This window comes from Zingiber officinale, chromosome 3B (genome assembly GCF_018446385.1).
Source record: "Zingiber officinale cultivar Zhangliang chromosome 3B, Zo_v1.1, whole genome shotgun sequence".
NCBI classification, from domain to species: domain Eukaryota; kingdom Viridiplantae; phylum Streptophyta; class Magnoliopsida; order Zingiberales; family Zingiberaceae; genus Zingiber; species Zingiber officinale.
In genome coordinates, this window is record NC_055991.1 from 56,468,966 (window position 1) to 56,483,238 (window position 14,273).

General features: G+C 34.2%; 1 protein-coding gene across 1 annotated transcript; it reads right to left on the reverse strand.

Annotated features, from left to right (window-relative positions):
• Positions 1–962: 962 nt before the first annotated feature.
• Positions 963–14,007, reverse strand: LOC122056499. Its single transcript, XM_042618475.1, has 7 exons — positions 13,702–14,007; positions 13,496–13,597; positions 12,892–13,006; positions 12,249–12,364; positions 11,275–11,454; positions 2,144–2,286; positions 963–1,355 (listed from the first exon to the last, which is right to left on the reverse strand). Exons 1-7 carry the CDS (start codon positions 13,824–13,826, stop codon positions 1,174–1,176), a joined length of 963 nt encoding a protein of 320 aa, XP_042474409.1. The 5' UTR covers positions 13,827–14,007; the 3' UTR covers positions 963–1,173.
• Between the last annotated feature and the right edge of the window lie 266 nt (positions 14,008–14,273).

The following is a 14,273-nucleotide window of genomic DNA, read 5'->3' on the forward strand; positions in this document are numbered from 1 at the left end:
GAGGGTGTACCTTAATCTTGATGTTGCTCGACTCTGCAGATCCGAGATGAGTTGATCTTTAACTCTTTGGCGATCTGACAAGGCAGATAGTCTTGTCTATGTTAGGCCCAATTCTCTACAACGTGGGACTGTTCAAGCAGGGACAAATTCACTCCATTGCTTTATCGCTAGCTCTGAGCATGTTCAAGCACTTTCTTATTCAGGACTTTCACTTGGCAAATAGAGAAATACTTATAGATGAAGCAGAAATTTAGTGTTACTTTATAGATGATCCTTTTCTTTTCTTTTCTTTGAGAATTTATGTGGCATTAGTGGCTACGTCCTTTTGTGCTTGGATGGCTCTTTTTCTTAAAAAAAAAAAAAACAAAAACCAAAAAAAAAAACATAATCAACTCTCACAATATCTATTTTTTTTCATTCAAAATTACCAGTAAATTTAAAAAATATTTAAAAACACTATTCAGCGTAATCAAGAAATAACTTACAAAAAAAATTTTGATACTGCTCTTGTCAGTCTTTTAGAAAATTCAAGAATAAAATACACAGGCGATTTAAAAATTAGAACCAAGATGCTTTGTTGTTATAGTATCATCATGTTTACTATTAATTAGTTGAATAACGTATTAAACAGACGAATTTATAACTAAACTCGGTAGTTTATATTAGAAAATTTTATATATTTATAATAATAACCGTATCTATCAGCATGGAGACAAACACAGGAAGATAACAAATTTTGACAGGATTCGAAGTTGTTTAAACAAAATTTCATATTAGCTTTGAGTTGTTTTTTTCCCCCTTTCTCGACGTAATTCAAGATCCATATTAAAGCAAACTATAAGCAAATAAAGTTACAACCGTGCATATTTGATAATAACTACTAGCAACTAAAAATTACTTTGGTAAATAATTTTCATAATAATGCCAAATACATAAAAAGTTATAGCTTATGCAACATCAAATTTCATGGAAGAAACATAACTGAGTTATTATTTAGCTCAAGAGATGAAAATTTCAGACCATCCAGCTTGTTCCAAGATGAAAATATTGCATGCCATGATACTCGAGAATGAGCCACAGGTCTTTTATATACAAACATTATACTCAATACATCATGTAATTTATGGGAATTGATTCAGAGTAAAGTGTGCTGGTAGCTCGATAGGCACGAGCCTATGCAGTAAGAGTGACACTTACAATGCTCGAAAGCTTAAACTTCTGGGCTTTCTTGGAGTTCATTGGCTGAAATAGGACCTCTGTACTTGGTTTCACTGCAGCCTCCTTCCATTCTGAAGATGAAGCACCACCACTTCGATAGTCTCGAGGAAAGTATAGTACCTGGAGCCTCGATCTACCTGCATTCATGTTGGGATGATAGTTAAATGTAAGAAGGATAAAGCTAACGAGGTTAGCTACAGCTACTCAATGAAGTGGCTGTATTCCTATGAATCCATGTGGTGTTTGGCCGTTGTATTTCTTTTAGAAAAATAGAAACAGTTTTATTCATGAAGTCATGAACTATCCGTATTAGACATGCAACCACAAAAACAAGTCATGATCAACTACTAGTAAGCTTTGGCGTCAATATTAAATATAGGCTCTGTATAAGTTCATTGAATAGTTCTAACGATCCTCTCTAATGATGATGACAAGATTCATTATACTCACTGACAGTTTATGGGAAAACATATCAGATGTTGCTGTCTAAATAATAAGATGCTTATCCAGCTAGGGTTGATTTTAGTTAATATTATCCTTGTGATATGTAGGATGCATATCTTGTTTTTCTGAAGTTATAAGACAGTCCCCATATGTTTGGATTCAGTCATTAGAATTACATGATTAAATTTCAGTCATCTTTTCATGTTGTATCTCCAAAACTTTTGACAAATGTTTTCCACCCCTAGTTTCAATATAATCATGACCCACATATATGCACCAGCATGGCTCATATCGATTCTTTATGCAAAATCCAAGTCAAGAATTTTAAATGAAAATTCAAACAAGTAGACTAATAATGTGTATCGCCTCATTGCTAAGCAGGAACAAATTTGGCTTCCAATTATGGTTCTTCACAGCAAATATTCATTAATATCTTGTATATCATAACATGTATGAAAAAGATATAGAAAAGATGGCCTACCTAAACCCAGCATACTCGGCTTTTGGACAATGAAGTGGCCAACTTTTGATCTCTTCACATTTCTTAAAGCTTGCATGTCATCATGGTTAGCCTTAAACTCAAGGAACTCGCCAAGAATATTTCTGTCACCTTTGAGTTCTAAGCTGAAAAAATAGTTTGCAGAAGAAACAGCAGTTAAAACACACACACGCACGCACATGCGCGTGCATGCGCAAACACACACATATATACAAATGAAACCAACTAAGAGTCTCTCTTTCATGAAGTATTTGGCTTATGTTAATAAATTCATTAATCAAATAAAATGTGATGTCACATTAGATGCAGTTTTAAAAGTGCTTGGAAAAAATAGAGGTGGTTACTAGGAAGAAATACTTGTACCTGTTACCCAGTTGAACAAATATATGCACGTGTGATGATACCACATTGAGTTCATAATGTGAATGGTTTTGGCTATCTATTCAAAAATCAAAAGGTTTGATCAACTAATTATAAAATAGATCAAAAAACAGTGTCATCATAATCAGTTGGTTCCTGGTTTAGATTGTCCAATTCAATGAGATTTTTTTTTATGAACCACATGCTCAAACTGGATTTGATCATGAATCAAATTGAAGTGATTTGAGTCAAATCATACTGATTCAACTCAAATGGCATGTTCAACAATCGTGATAAAAAGAAAAACTATGTTTTTAATCCCTCATCAACTAATAAAAAAAACTGGCACATAATTTAGTGCACAGCTTCAACATGTGTTTGTTTGTGTTCATTAACCACCTCTTCATCTTCTTCTATATTGCATTCATTGACCGCCTTTCTTTCATCTTCGTTTTCACTCTTCAACGCATTGGGTGACCTTTCTAGCTCTCAATCTCAACCAAAGGACTCCAGCTGTTAAGCAACTAGAGGACTTAGCAAGCAGCAACACAAGCCATGGACTTCATTTTCTATGTTTCTGGTTGAACTTCCACAGTTGCACATGTATCAGCTTGGTGGTGAAGGGATGTTCCCAGTGCTAAGGTGTATTGCATTTATTATCAACAAAGGTTGGTTGAGTTTATTGGTGGTGGGAAGATTTTTCTGGCTAGGCTTTTATATGGTATATTGATATGCAGATGGATTATTGAGTTTCATCTTTCACATGGCTTAATCATATACAGCCTTTTTTCTAATATGGTTTCATTTGGTTTGGGTTTTACATGATTTATTTAATTTCATACGTTTTATTGAGTTTCATTTGATTTGATACGCAACCTTTTGTTTGTTCATTTCAATCTCATTGTCGGTTTTGCTAATTCTAGTTAGAATTAGCTATTATTCACACTTCACAAAATGCTCCGAAAGAACCATAGAAGATTAACATCACTTGGAAAATTGCAAAAAGGAAACCGAGATTGGAATGCAATCATTGTCAGAATAAGTGTTGTGGTTGCACATTAGATGGATGAAGACAAGAAGTTGCACCTACTTCCAAAATTTTAGAGGATGTGAGAAATCAACTTATACAAATTTTTTACGACTTTAAAAATTATTATTGAGTTAGAAACAGCTGGAAAGAAAAGATGGGAAGAATGGATTCTTTTGTGCTGAAGGGAACTAGAAAGTGATGTAAATAAAATTGAATTAATTTGTGAACTAGAAACACCACCAGCTGGAAAGAAAAGATGGGGAAAATGGACTCTTTTGTGTTGAAGGGAGTCAGGAAAGTGAAGCAAATAAATAGTAAATTAACTTGTGAAAAAAGGGAGATGATAATTCAGCATAAAGCCCTTTATGCATAGAATTGTCGAAATCATCAAAGAGTATAGTCATGTCTCAAACCTCCTATTTAGAGAAGTAGATTTAGTAAATAAACATATAAAGTTTAAAGTTGGGTGAAGGAAAATAAGATGCACTATAGTGCATGAAATATGAACTGATAGAAGTCACTTTCTTATAAATATTTTGGTTAATGGTTAATTAATACAATATTTCTGAGATCTATCAACACATAGGGGTAGCAATTTGTTTCGAGTTAATCTTACCATAAATAGATCATCATTCAAGTCAATAAAAAATATATAAGATAATACAAAAATAATTTATATATTAAAAATAATTTTATAAGGTGTAAGATTAACTAAAGTTTGAATTATATGACATATTACTAATTTTTCTAAAGTGAATTATCTTTGTAATTAGTAAATTTATGTTAATCCATTTGTATAGTATCATATCTCTTCCAGTTTTATCTTTGTTGATTGTATTTTAGGTCAATTTGTATAATGTTTAATATAGTCATCTTTACTAACACCTTAGAAGCAATCAAAGATACAAACAGGATGTTTCAATTTACTTGCTAGCATAGTGAAGATATCGGAAGAAATGTTTTCTTACGATGAACAGTGTATCTAACTACATAACAACTGGAAAGCCGGAAATTGGTTTGATTTTCTTGTGTTGCAAATTGTTTGGATTTGATACTTGTTAATATTGATTCATATTTTTAATATTATTTTAGAAGCAAAATGAATGACAATGCTTATTATCACCACACTTTAGCATTCAATTTATATAGGAGATTTATTATGGAAGGTAGTAGCAAGACACGTTGTAACTAGATTTCTTGTAGCATACCTTACACTCAAAACAACAAAAGCGAAAAAAAATTACAATTAGATCCATGTTTGCTTCTGAATTGTAAGGCATAAGTTCCTTTTGAAATTATATGAAAGGAAATAGCACAGCACATTATATTATCATGATTTCAAATCTTGTGCCATGTCAATCAACATCATGAAATATGTATCATTTTGGTAAATAGTCAACCTAATGTCTCGTGTTGTGTTAATCACGTCGATAAATATCATGTCATTCTCGACATTTCTTGATATGCTAAATGGACAAGATAAGATAAATTAAGATAATATTATATTTTTTACCTCCAATTTGCCATTGACACCATTCATATGGGAACATCAATACAATACCAAAATAATATCTTCCTATCAAAGACCAATACTCCAACAGAGCTTGAGATTTTGAACCTTGTATAATATAATCAAAGATTTTCTAAATTTTAAAATGTATAACTCCACTTGTGAAAGTACTACAACTTGTGGATGGTGATGTCAAGTCGGCTATCGATAAAGTCAAGGAATAAATTATTTAGAACTTTAATGACAACAAGATTATATATCAAGGAATTTAGTAGATGATGACACTACATGAGATTTACAATTCCATGCACCTTGATATGCACAACTCTATTGTCTCAATTCAGGAGATGACATGGATATTAAAGTCAAGGTGAGGTAGTAGTCAAGGTTAGGACAGGGTAATGTTTGTTACCTGGTTCTGTTGATCGCCCCACATCAAAATCCTAGAAGTGTGCTCGAGCATCTCCTGAGCAGGATGTCCGGGTGAAGGCCGAGTGAACATAAGGCTACTTGTGCGCGTTGGGCAAAGCCCGGGCGAGCTGAAGGGTACTCAGCCTTATAAAACTCTTAGCATATGATCGGTCGGGTGAAGGCCGAGCGAACATAAGGCTACTTGTGCTTGTTCGACCGGGCAAAGCCCGGGCGAGCTGAAGGGTACTCAGTCTTATAAAATTCTTAGCATACGATCGGCCGGGTGAAGGTCGATCGAACATAAGACTGCCTGTGTAAGCCCGGGTGAGCTTAAGGGTACTCAGCCTTATAAAACTCTTAGCATATGATCGATCAGGCAAAGGTCGATCGAACATAAGGCTGCCTCTGTACGTTCGACCGGGCAAAGCCTGGGTGAGCTTAAGGGTACTCAGCCTTATAAAACTCTTAGCATATGATCGATCAGGCGAAGGTCGATCGAACATAAGGTTGCCTCTGTACGTTCGGCCGAGCAAAGCCCGGGTGAACTTAAGGGTACTCAGCCTTATAAAACTCTTAGCATATGATCGATCAGGTGAAGGTCGATCGAACATAAGGCTACCTCTGTACGTTCGACCGGGCAAAGCCCGGGTGAGCTTAAGGGTACTTAGCCTTATAGCCTTATAAAACTCTCAGCATACAACCGTCTTAATGACCGGTTAAGATATATTCAACAGAAAGTATTCTCAGCATACGACTGGCTTAATGATCGACCGAGATATATTCAACAGTATTTTGAATATACGACCGGTTTAGTGACCGGCCGGGATATATTAGCAAACAAGCAGTCAACAACGAACAACCTGGCAAACTTGTTGAAAAATATTCCCTCGAAGCTTCTTCATTAATTAATCAGTTACAACGATACACTACATCGGTATTTCATCAAGGGCCCAAGTCATAAACGACAAAGGAGGTACATCTGAGGTAGAAAAAAGATTCCTTGGAGGATTGTTACACGACGCCCAGGTTGTACTTTCTTCATCACCTAACAAACTTTAACAAATCGGGGACCACCTCACGATCGCGGGGGTTATATGATGTGGTATAAAAAAGGGAATCCTCTCCGCTGACAAGGTACACAAACATTTACATCGGAAGTCCTACTTTCTTGCACTTTGGCTACTATTCTTCTTCCACTTTTCAAGAGAGGAGACTGACTTAAGCGTTGGAGGGTCTAACCAGAGATTCTCACCCCGGTCTTAGGTCACTAACACTTTGTTGGCTTATCTGACTGTGCGCAGGATCGTTGAAGAGTTTCCTTTAGATCTCAAGAAGCTCATTGTTCGTCAATTAACCACCCATCCGAGCCAACGCATCATCTCATCGCCTTTAACATGATCAATATGTAACAGAAGATTCATTATGATCCAAATTGTAATTCTAATGTGAAAGTCTTTATAGAATAATTTAGAAAATGTATTCAAATGTAGAGATGAAAATAAAGATAGATAAACAAGAGAAATCCATTAGTAGTGAAGAGATGTTTAGCATAAAATGGTAATAGCATTAGTTTATTTTCTTTAGTTTATGGTCGAAAGCTATAGTGAAGAGTGTTGTGAACCTCAAAGACTTCTCATTCATATTTTAAGTTTCACAAGAAATGCAGATGCAAGAGATATACCTTTGAGCATGTTCATCTAAAAGAGAAAAAAACTCATTTAAAGCAGCAATTTAATGCCCTTGAATTCATGAAATATTATCTTCAACTTAAATTGAGAAAAGAGTATAATTTATAAGATCAAATTTGAATGTTGAATATGGAATTTGATAATTAGTAGATTAGGAAAGATGAATATGATTCAATCTGTTTATTGAATATGAAATTTGATAATGAGTGGATTATAGAAGTTCAAGAATCTTGTCATCTAAAAGGTGCTTCATTGATGGTGTCCAAGAATGTTTTAATAGACACAAAGCATATACAAAGAATGGAAAGCAAGGTATATTGATATTTATAAACAAAGTTCCAAAAAACATGTGCAAACAGTCTACTGAGTCACCGCATAAGGCATATGTGGTATAGGGGGCATATGCATAAGCATGCGCAGCACATTTTAAAATCTGAAAAATATTTAAATTGACATATACAATATATATCGCTTGTAAATTTTAAGCCAATTTAGTTTAGTTTAAATTACTTTAAATGAATCAAATAAGATTTTTATCTATATATATAGATTGCATACACTATATGTCATCTTTATGAGGCCACCTTTAAGATATGCCAAGGGGGCCACTCATGTGGCCCAAGTGGAGGCATTTTAGAACAATATTTATAACTCATAACTTATAAAGATGCTCAAATTTCTACAATCATCTTTTCTTCTTGCATTTTGTAGAATAAAGAAATTGAATGTCAATGTAGATAATAAAAGAATGAGAACGTAAAAGTTATTGAGGAACAAATTATTTTAAAAATCAAAGAAAAAAGACAATAAAATGATTGTCCTAGTTTTTGATCAAGCATTTCACCATCGATGAGACACTGCAATCACCATCAATTCCCATTCAATATTAACACCGAGTCTCAACAATCTATTCTTCTTCTCAATCACTATTAGGTGTTAGCAATTGCTTGGACAAGAGAGAGAAGGGAATGAGAAAAAAGAGTAAAATTGACAAAATTATGCTCATCTTGCTCAACCTCTCCCAAAGAACACTTGACCACCACTTGCTAGTGATTGCGACAAATGTCTTCCTCCAATTGATTGCGCTCATTGATCAATACCAGCTCGCCAATGATAACCTAAAGAACTTGTCTGAGTTCACATAGGTGTTAGAGAAAGGCTCCATTGGCCAAGGAGTTCGTATCAGAGAATGAGACCAATGAGAGGCTCAGAGTAGGACAATACCCTTCTTGGGGTCTACAATGAAGGCGTACATAGAGAAGATGGTAGAAAATGTAAAAAATGTGAAGACAACATTTTGGGAGATGGATTTATCGAGGCTTGGCAATGTCAAATGAGGAAGGTGAGGGTGAGCAAAGTGCAAAGGTAACTTTTTCCAAGCCTTTCTATACAAAGGGTGTTTGGATCCTTTCTTCCTTTGTTTCTGCACAAGTAATCCATGGAAAAAAAATCCAAATTGCTTTGACTTTTATGCCTTTCCATGGAAATTTCCATTTCTTTCTGTAGCCCTACGTTTGCAAAACAAGATGCCCTTCTACTTCATTGTCGATTCAAAGACTTCATCCTCTTTAATCTTTCCACCTATATGACAGTAATAGAAGATTCGTTTTTTCTTTCTTATTTTTATAATGGGTTAGGACAGTTTTATTTGTTGAATTCAGGTGGATTTAACTTTCATGGACTTTTCTTTTCTAGTTTGTACAAAATCAAACAAAAACATCATGATGTTTTGATTTTAACTTATGTTATGTATGTTTACATCCAAATAGGATTTTAGAACTTGATATGAATCATGAATCAAATTATTCCAACAACTATGTTATCATCACATTCGAAGCTCTTAAGAACTGAAAAATAAATAAAAGAACAATTAGGCGTTTTAAATAACAATCATAAAAACCACTACAAGCTAAAACCATAGAGAATAGTCAAGTCAATAGGAAATGTAATTAAAATATGTTATGCATCTTTAATGAGTTTATTTTCCTAGCTTGATATACTTTACAAACTGAGGTATTCTATTAATTCATTACACCAACAAGCCATAATATTAAGGTCTGAATTATAATTTCAACTTTTTATTAAAAAATTATTTTCACATAAAGATTAATTAGTACTGGTTAAGCAGTTCAGCAGTTTCTGCAGTTGAGTTAATGCTAACTTTTGACTGTTAATTTCAGTTTTTTATCTATCTTGGTTGTGCCCAAAATGTAATATGTACTTTCATATATATCCTTGATTTTAAAAAAAAAATTGCTACGTCAAAAATAATTTATTTCCTTATGTTTCATCCTTGTTAATATGTTCTTATAAATAGCATGAGTTCACCATTAGCTAAAAAATTCATTTGTTATTAATGATTGCATGCATAAGCATCATATCATCTGAATGTTAAGAACCCTAATTAATGAAGATTAAATTGAGGTCACTGGACGAATGGTAATTATATGGATATGGAAGTAGTACCATTACAGCTAATATTTATTTGTTAACTATTAGCAATTCAGCATTAATTTGAAAAAAAAAAATTAGCATAAACTTCAAGTGGCAATTCAAGTATCTTAATTTTATGACCTTTGAGATAATTGGTAACAATGTACAACACGTTTACTTGATAAACAGTGGCACTGCAAATATTATATATATGATATGTGTGTTGAATGTGAATATGTTGAGTGTGCATATGTGCAAACACTAACTTTTGTAGTGTTGAATACTGCACTTTTGCAAAACCAATATGTAAAAGTCCCTTCATACAGTTATTTATTATGCTACTTGAACTCGAGTACAAGTATCCAAGACAGGTGTGGATCCAAGTATATGACATGGCCATTTCTAAATGTGTTATAGATGATCAAAAGAAATATTGAGTGTCCAATCGAACTCTTAGTGTCGAGTGTGATATCCAACACAGGTATAGAGGAGTGGATGAAGTATCCAAGTATTCAACAATATGCAACTATAATACTAGAAAGAGTAACCTGATGTTGAATGAACAAGAGCTAAGTTTCAAGAAAGATAAATGTCATAAAAATATACTTTAAAAAGCATGAAATTATCTATATTCTAAATAGCCAAGCCTGGTGCTTCTCACTAAGCATCTATCACAGGTCACATAGAGCACAGACCAACATAACTGCATTGTTCAAACTTTTAATCAAGGTAGGCATACAGTTTGATGCACTTGCATAAGCATGTGACTATTGAGAATTGCACAGGAATCTGTGAGAAAGTTTTCCTCTCTAAATTCAGATACTTCATTCAGTCCTCCCTTTCAACAGAGGACAACTTTGAGGACCATGACAATTATCATTCATTGAAAAATGATTTCCACTTTTTGGGAAGGAAAAATTTAAGAAAATGGCGATTACTCTGATATATATGTTTGTGTGTGAGAGAAAGAGATTTTAATTAAGCAAGAAAGGAATGCCATCGAAGTTGAAAATGAACCAAACAATTTACATCCAAGATGAAAAAAATGTGTATGTGAGAGAGAGATTTTAATTAAGCAAGAAAGGAATGTTGCCGAAGTTGAAGATAATCCAAACAATTTATATCAAAGAAGAAAAAAATGCTAGCAATGGAAGTTTCAAGGTTAATATCTTTAAGATATTAAAGAGGCGAATAGAGGTAAATGCAACCAAAATAGATTTCACAATGACTGCAAGGCAGCTACTCTAGGATTTTTTTTCAAATTAGAACTAATAACAGGATATCTTAATACAGTAGCAAGGTAGAACTGTGAGATGTACCAATAAGTGCTCAGGGTGTTAAAAGTGAGAGAAAGGTTACTGGCATTAGAAGCCTCAAATTATTATAGCTGTAGGATTAAATGCAACATGGAAGAATACTTAAACCACAACCAAACATCATGTATTTTCTTCATTTTGATGGATTTCACTTTTTCGCCTAATCTTCATAGATGTGTCTGCTGCACTTTTATATTTGATTTCATGTAAAATATCCTAAATTCAATGATCCCCAGTAGATCCTCTTCTGTATTTTTTAATACCAAAGCAAAATATTGTCTATCCATGAAGAATGCATAGGAACATAATCAGCGATTAAGCATTTCTTTAGCAAAGACAAACATAGAAGAAAGAACAGAATGTACCGATCCCACATGGGCGATGTACTCAGGATAAACTGAAGTTTTTCAAACCAATCTGTTCTATCATTCTTGCCAACTGCACCTTTGATCCAGTTAGATAATCCACTTGCTGATTCTGGTTTAAGCTCATTCCATTTATCGGAAGTAACCACCTCCAGTTGCGAAGAAATGGAATAGGAAGGCCTAACCAATAATACAAGCATGTGATTGTGCCCCGTAAAATATGATGCACACAAAATGCATCTACTCATAAAATAAATTGAATAAGCTGAAATGAAAATGGCAATTTCATAATAGATCTAATCATAAAAGGTAAATGTAACTTTTAAATGAAGATACTATTGTCAAGCTTTTTCAGTCCATAAATAATATTGCCAATTGTGTACCTAGTACAATACAAATTATAAAAAGTAAAAAAAAAAAAAACTTTGTAATCATATCCTGTTTTCATTCTATTTAAAACAACAAGAAGAACTTAAAGACAAAGTAGACTATTAAACTACAATCAAGAAAACTGGATTTGACTTGAATAATTATCAAGAATCTTGGATACAATGATACAGAAAAGAAAATACTAAACTAATCACAAGAACCAAACATGGATGATGTTGTGTTCTATCGATTTATATATTAAGACCAAAATTATCTTTAAACCAGTATCATCAAATAATAAAATGCTGAATTGTTTGCTGATTGACTCCGCCAGCTTTCCATCGCAAATTTGTTGAGTACAACATTTAACTTTTAAACAAGAACTGTATCAATTCCAAAATCTGACACTAGGTCAACCTAACATTTAGCTTCAAAATTTGTGTCATATAATTCCCTTGTAACTTAAAAAAATGAGCATATAATAACTACATTACCATCTAAGAGAATCATAAATATCAAATGCACATAAAAAAACAACATATTTCACTGCAGAATAAAGATATTCTACAAGACCTACTTGAATATTGATTCATGTAAATCCATACCTACAATTTGAATGAGGAAGTATGACACGCCCAATTACATGTCCTTTAGGCAAAATTGCCCCCCTTTGTTCCAAGTATGATTCAAGAACTTCTATTTGCCTGTTAACTTCAATCACCTGAACAACATAATTACTAATCTATGAGAGAAGGTATGGACAATACAAACAGAACAATGTAAAGAACAAAACAAATCAATATGCCATGTGCTAATGATCAATTGGGAAGCATACCACTTTAATTTACAAAGTCTAAAAGTTGGTTTGAGTAGTGTGAACTTGAAGAAAGATCATACATGTTTTTCATGATTCAATCTATAATGTATAGTCAGATATTGCCATAAGGATAATTAATCAGTAGCAAAGTTTATGAAATAAGCTAGCCAATATGCCATGTGTTAATGATTTGCTGGGAAGCATGCCAAGTTAATTAACAAAGTCTAAAAGTTTGTTCAATTAGTGTAGTGTTTGAAAAAGATCATACATGTTTTCCATGATTCCTATAAAGTGTTTGCATAGTCAGATAATAAATCATAAGCAACTTTACACAATGGCATGGTTTATGAAATTAAGAATTCATTTGTTGACTATCCCTAATATCATGGAAATAGTAAGATCTATAAAATATTTAATTCTAAATTTCTTACTGGATCTGGGTACGTCTTAGGTTTGTGCTTTTTGTCACTTGTACAGACCCAGTTCCCATCTCCACTGACCTCCACAAATCCGGAGAAATTCCGAATTGCTACCACCATCACTTCCCTGACATATATTCCACTTATTCCTCATTGAAAATATAAAAAACTGAAGATTTCTCAAGTTCATAAGGGCTAATGAGAATAAACTATCTAGTAAGTAAGAATTAATGAAAGTCGAATATCAACCTTTATTAAATATAAGATAATATGCATAAACAAGAAACCTTTCCAACATAAGGACTTCACTTGTGGCCAACAAGGTGAATAAAATCAACAAAGAATTCAGATGATCTATAAAATTCCATTCTGAAAACACTCAATTGTCAAATCTAACATGGATGATTTCTCACAGATTGAAGGGCAATAAGAACAAACCGTCTAGGTGAGAACTAACAACACAAGCACTCACTTTTAGCTACGAGGAGGATAAAAGCAATAGCGAATCTAATTGGTCTAAGAAATTCAATTCTGAAAACACTCAATTGTCAGACGTGAACACGGCAAGGCGAGAGTTTGATGTGATTAACAGTAGAGTAGCCGATCAAACCCAGACCTCTTGGTAACAATCACAACATCTATGTGCTGTCGAGTGCCTGCATCAGCGTCGGGAATCCGAAGCCCAACGAACGCCTTGCCCTTAAAGATCTTCTCCAATCTGGAAACCCCGCAACACGAGGAAGAACAAAAGGATCAGATTCAAGCGACTTGAGTGGCCCCGGAGTTGGCGTTTCGAAGAAGTACAAAAGGGATTCGAAATACCTAGTGGCGACGACGAAGCTGGCGTCGGAATCAGAGCTATCGACGTCCGGTATGGCGTCGTCTCCGTCGAAGAGTCGGCGAATGATCTTGTACAACACCAGGCCGCACAGGAGCTCCACCCACATGGCTATGGCAGTGCAATTACCAGCGACTCGAATCTCGAATCGTGTGAGACTTGAGGAGCCGCAAGGATTTTGCAAAATTCGATGGTCGATCCAACGCGAGCTTCTCCTTTTTGCTTGTTTTTCCAACTTGTTTTTCGCCCTTTTTCTCCTTGCGACACAAGCAAACTACGACTCGTCTCGTGCATTTATCAAGAAACATTTCGTTTTAGCCCCTGAAGCAACACAATTTTTTACAAATACCTCTTTATTTGTATAATTTTGCCGCATCAACCACTACAATAGATGTGATGCATGGACAAATAATATTGATGCGATGATAGAATGCGGTCCACCTGGAACAGGGTCATCCGGCGGGGTGGAGGTCAAAGTCAAGATCAATATCTAAGTGTCAAAGAGTCAAATGGAGAATAAATGTAACAGTCGATCGGGACAGGTAGGGCTCCATCG

Coding starts and splice junctions, on each gene's coding strand:
- LOC122056499 (XM_042618475.1), bottom strand. CDS start 13,826: ATGTGGGTGGAGCTCCTGTGCGGCCTGGTGTTGTACAAGATCATTCGC. Junction 13,598..13,701: donor AGCTTCGTCGTCGCCACTAG/GTATTTCGAATC, acceptor CGGGGTTTCCAG/ATTGGAGAAGATCTTTAAGG. Junction 12,365..12,891: donor CTAAGACGTACCCAGATCCA/GTAAGAAATTTA, acceptor TATGTTGTTCAG/GTGATTGAAGTTAACAGGCA.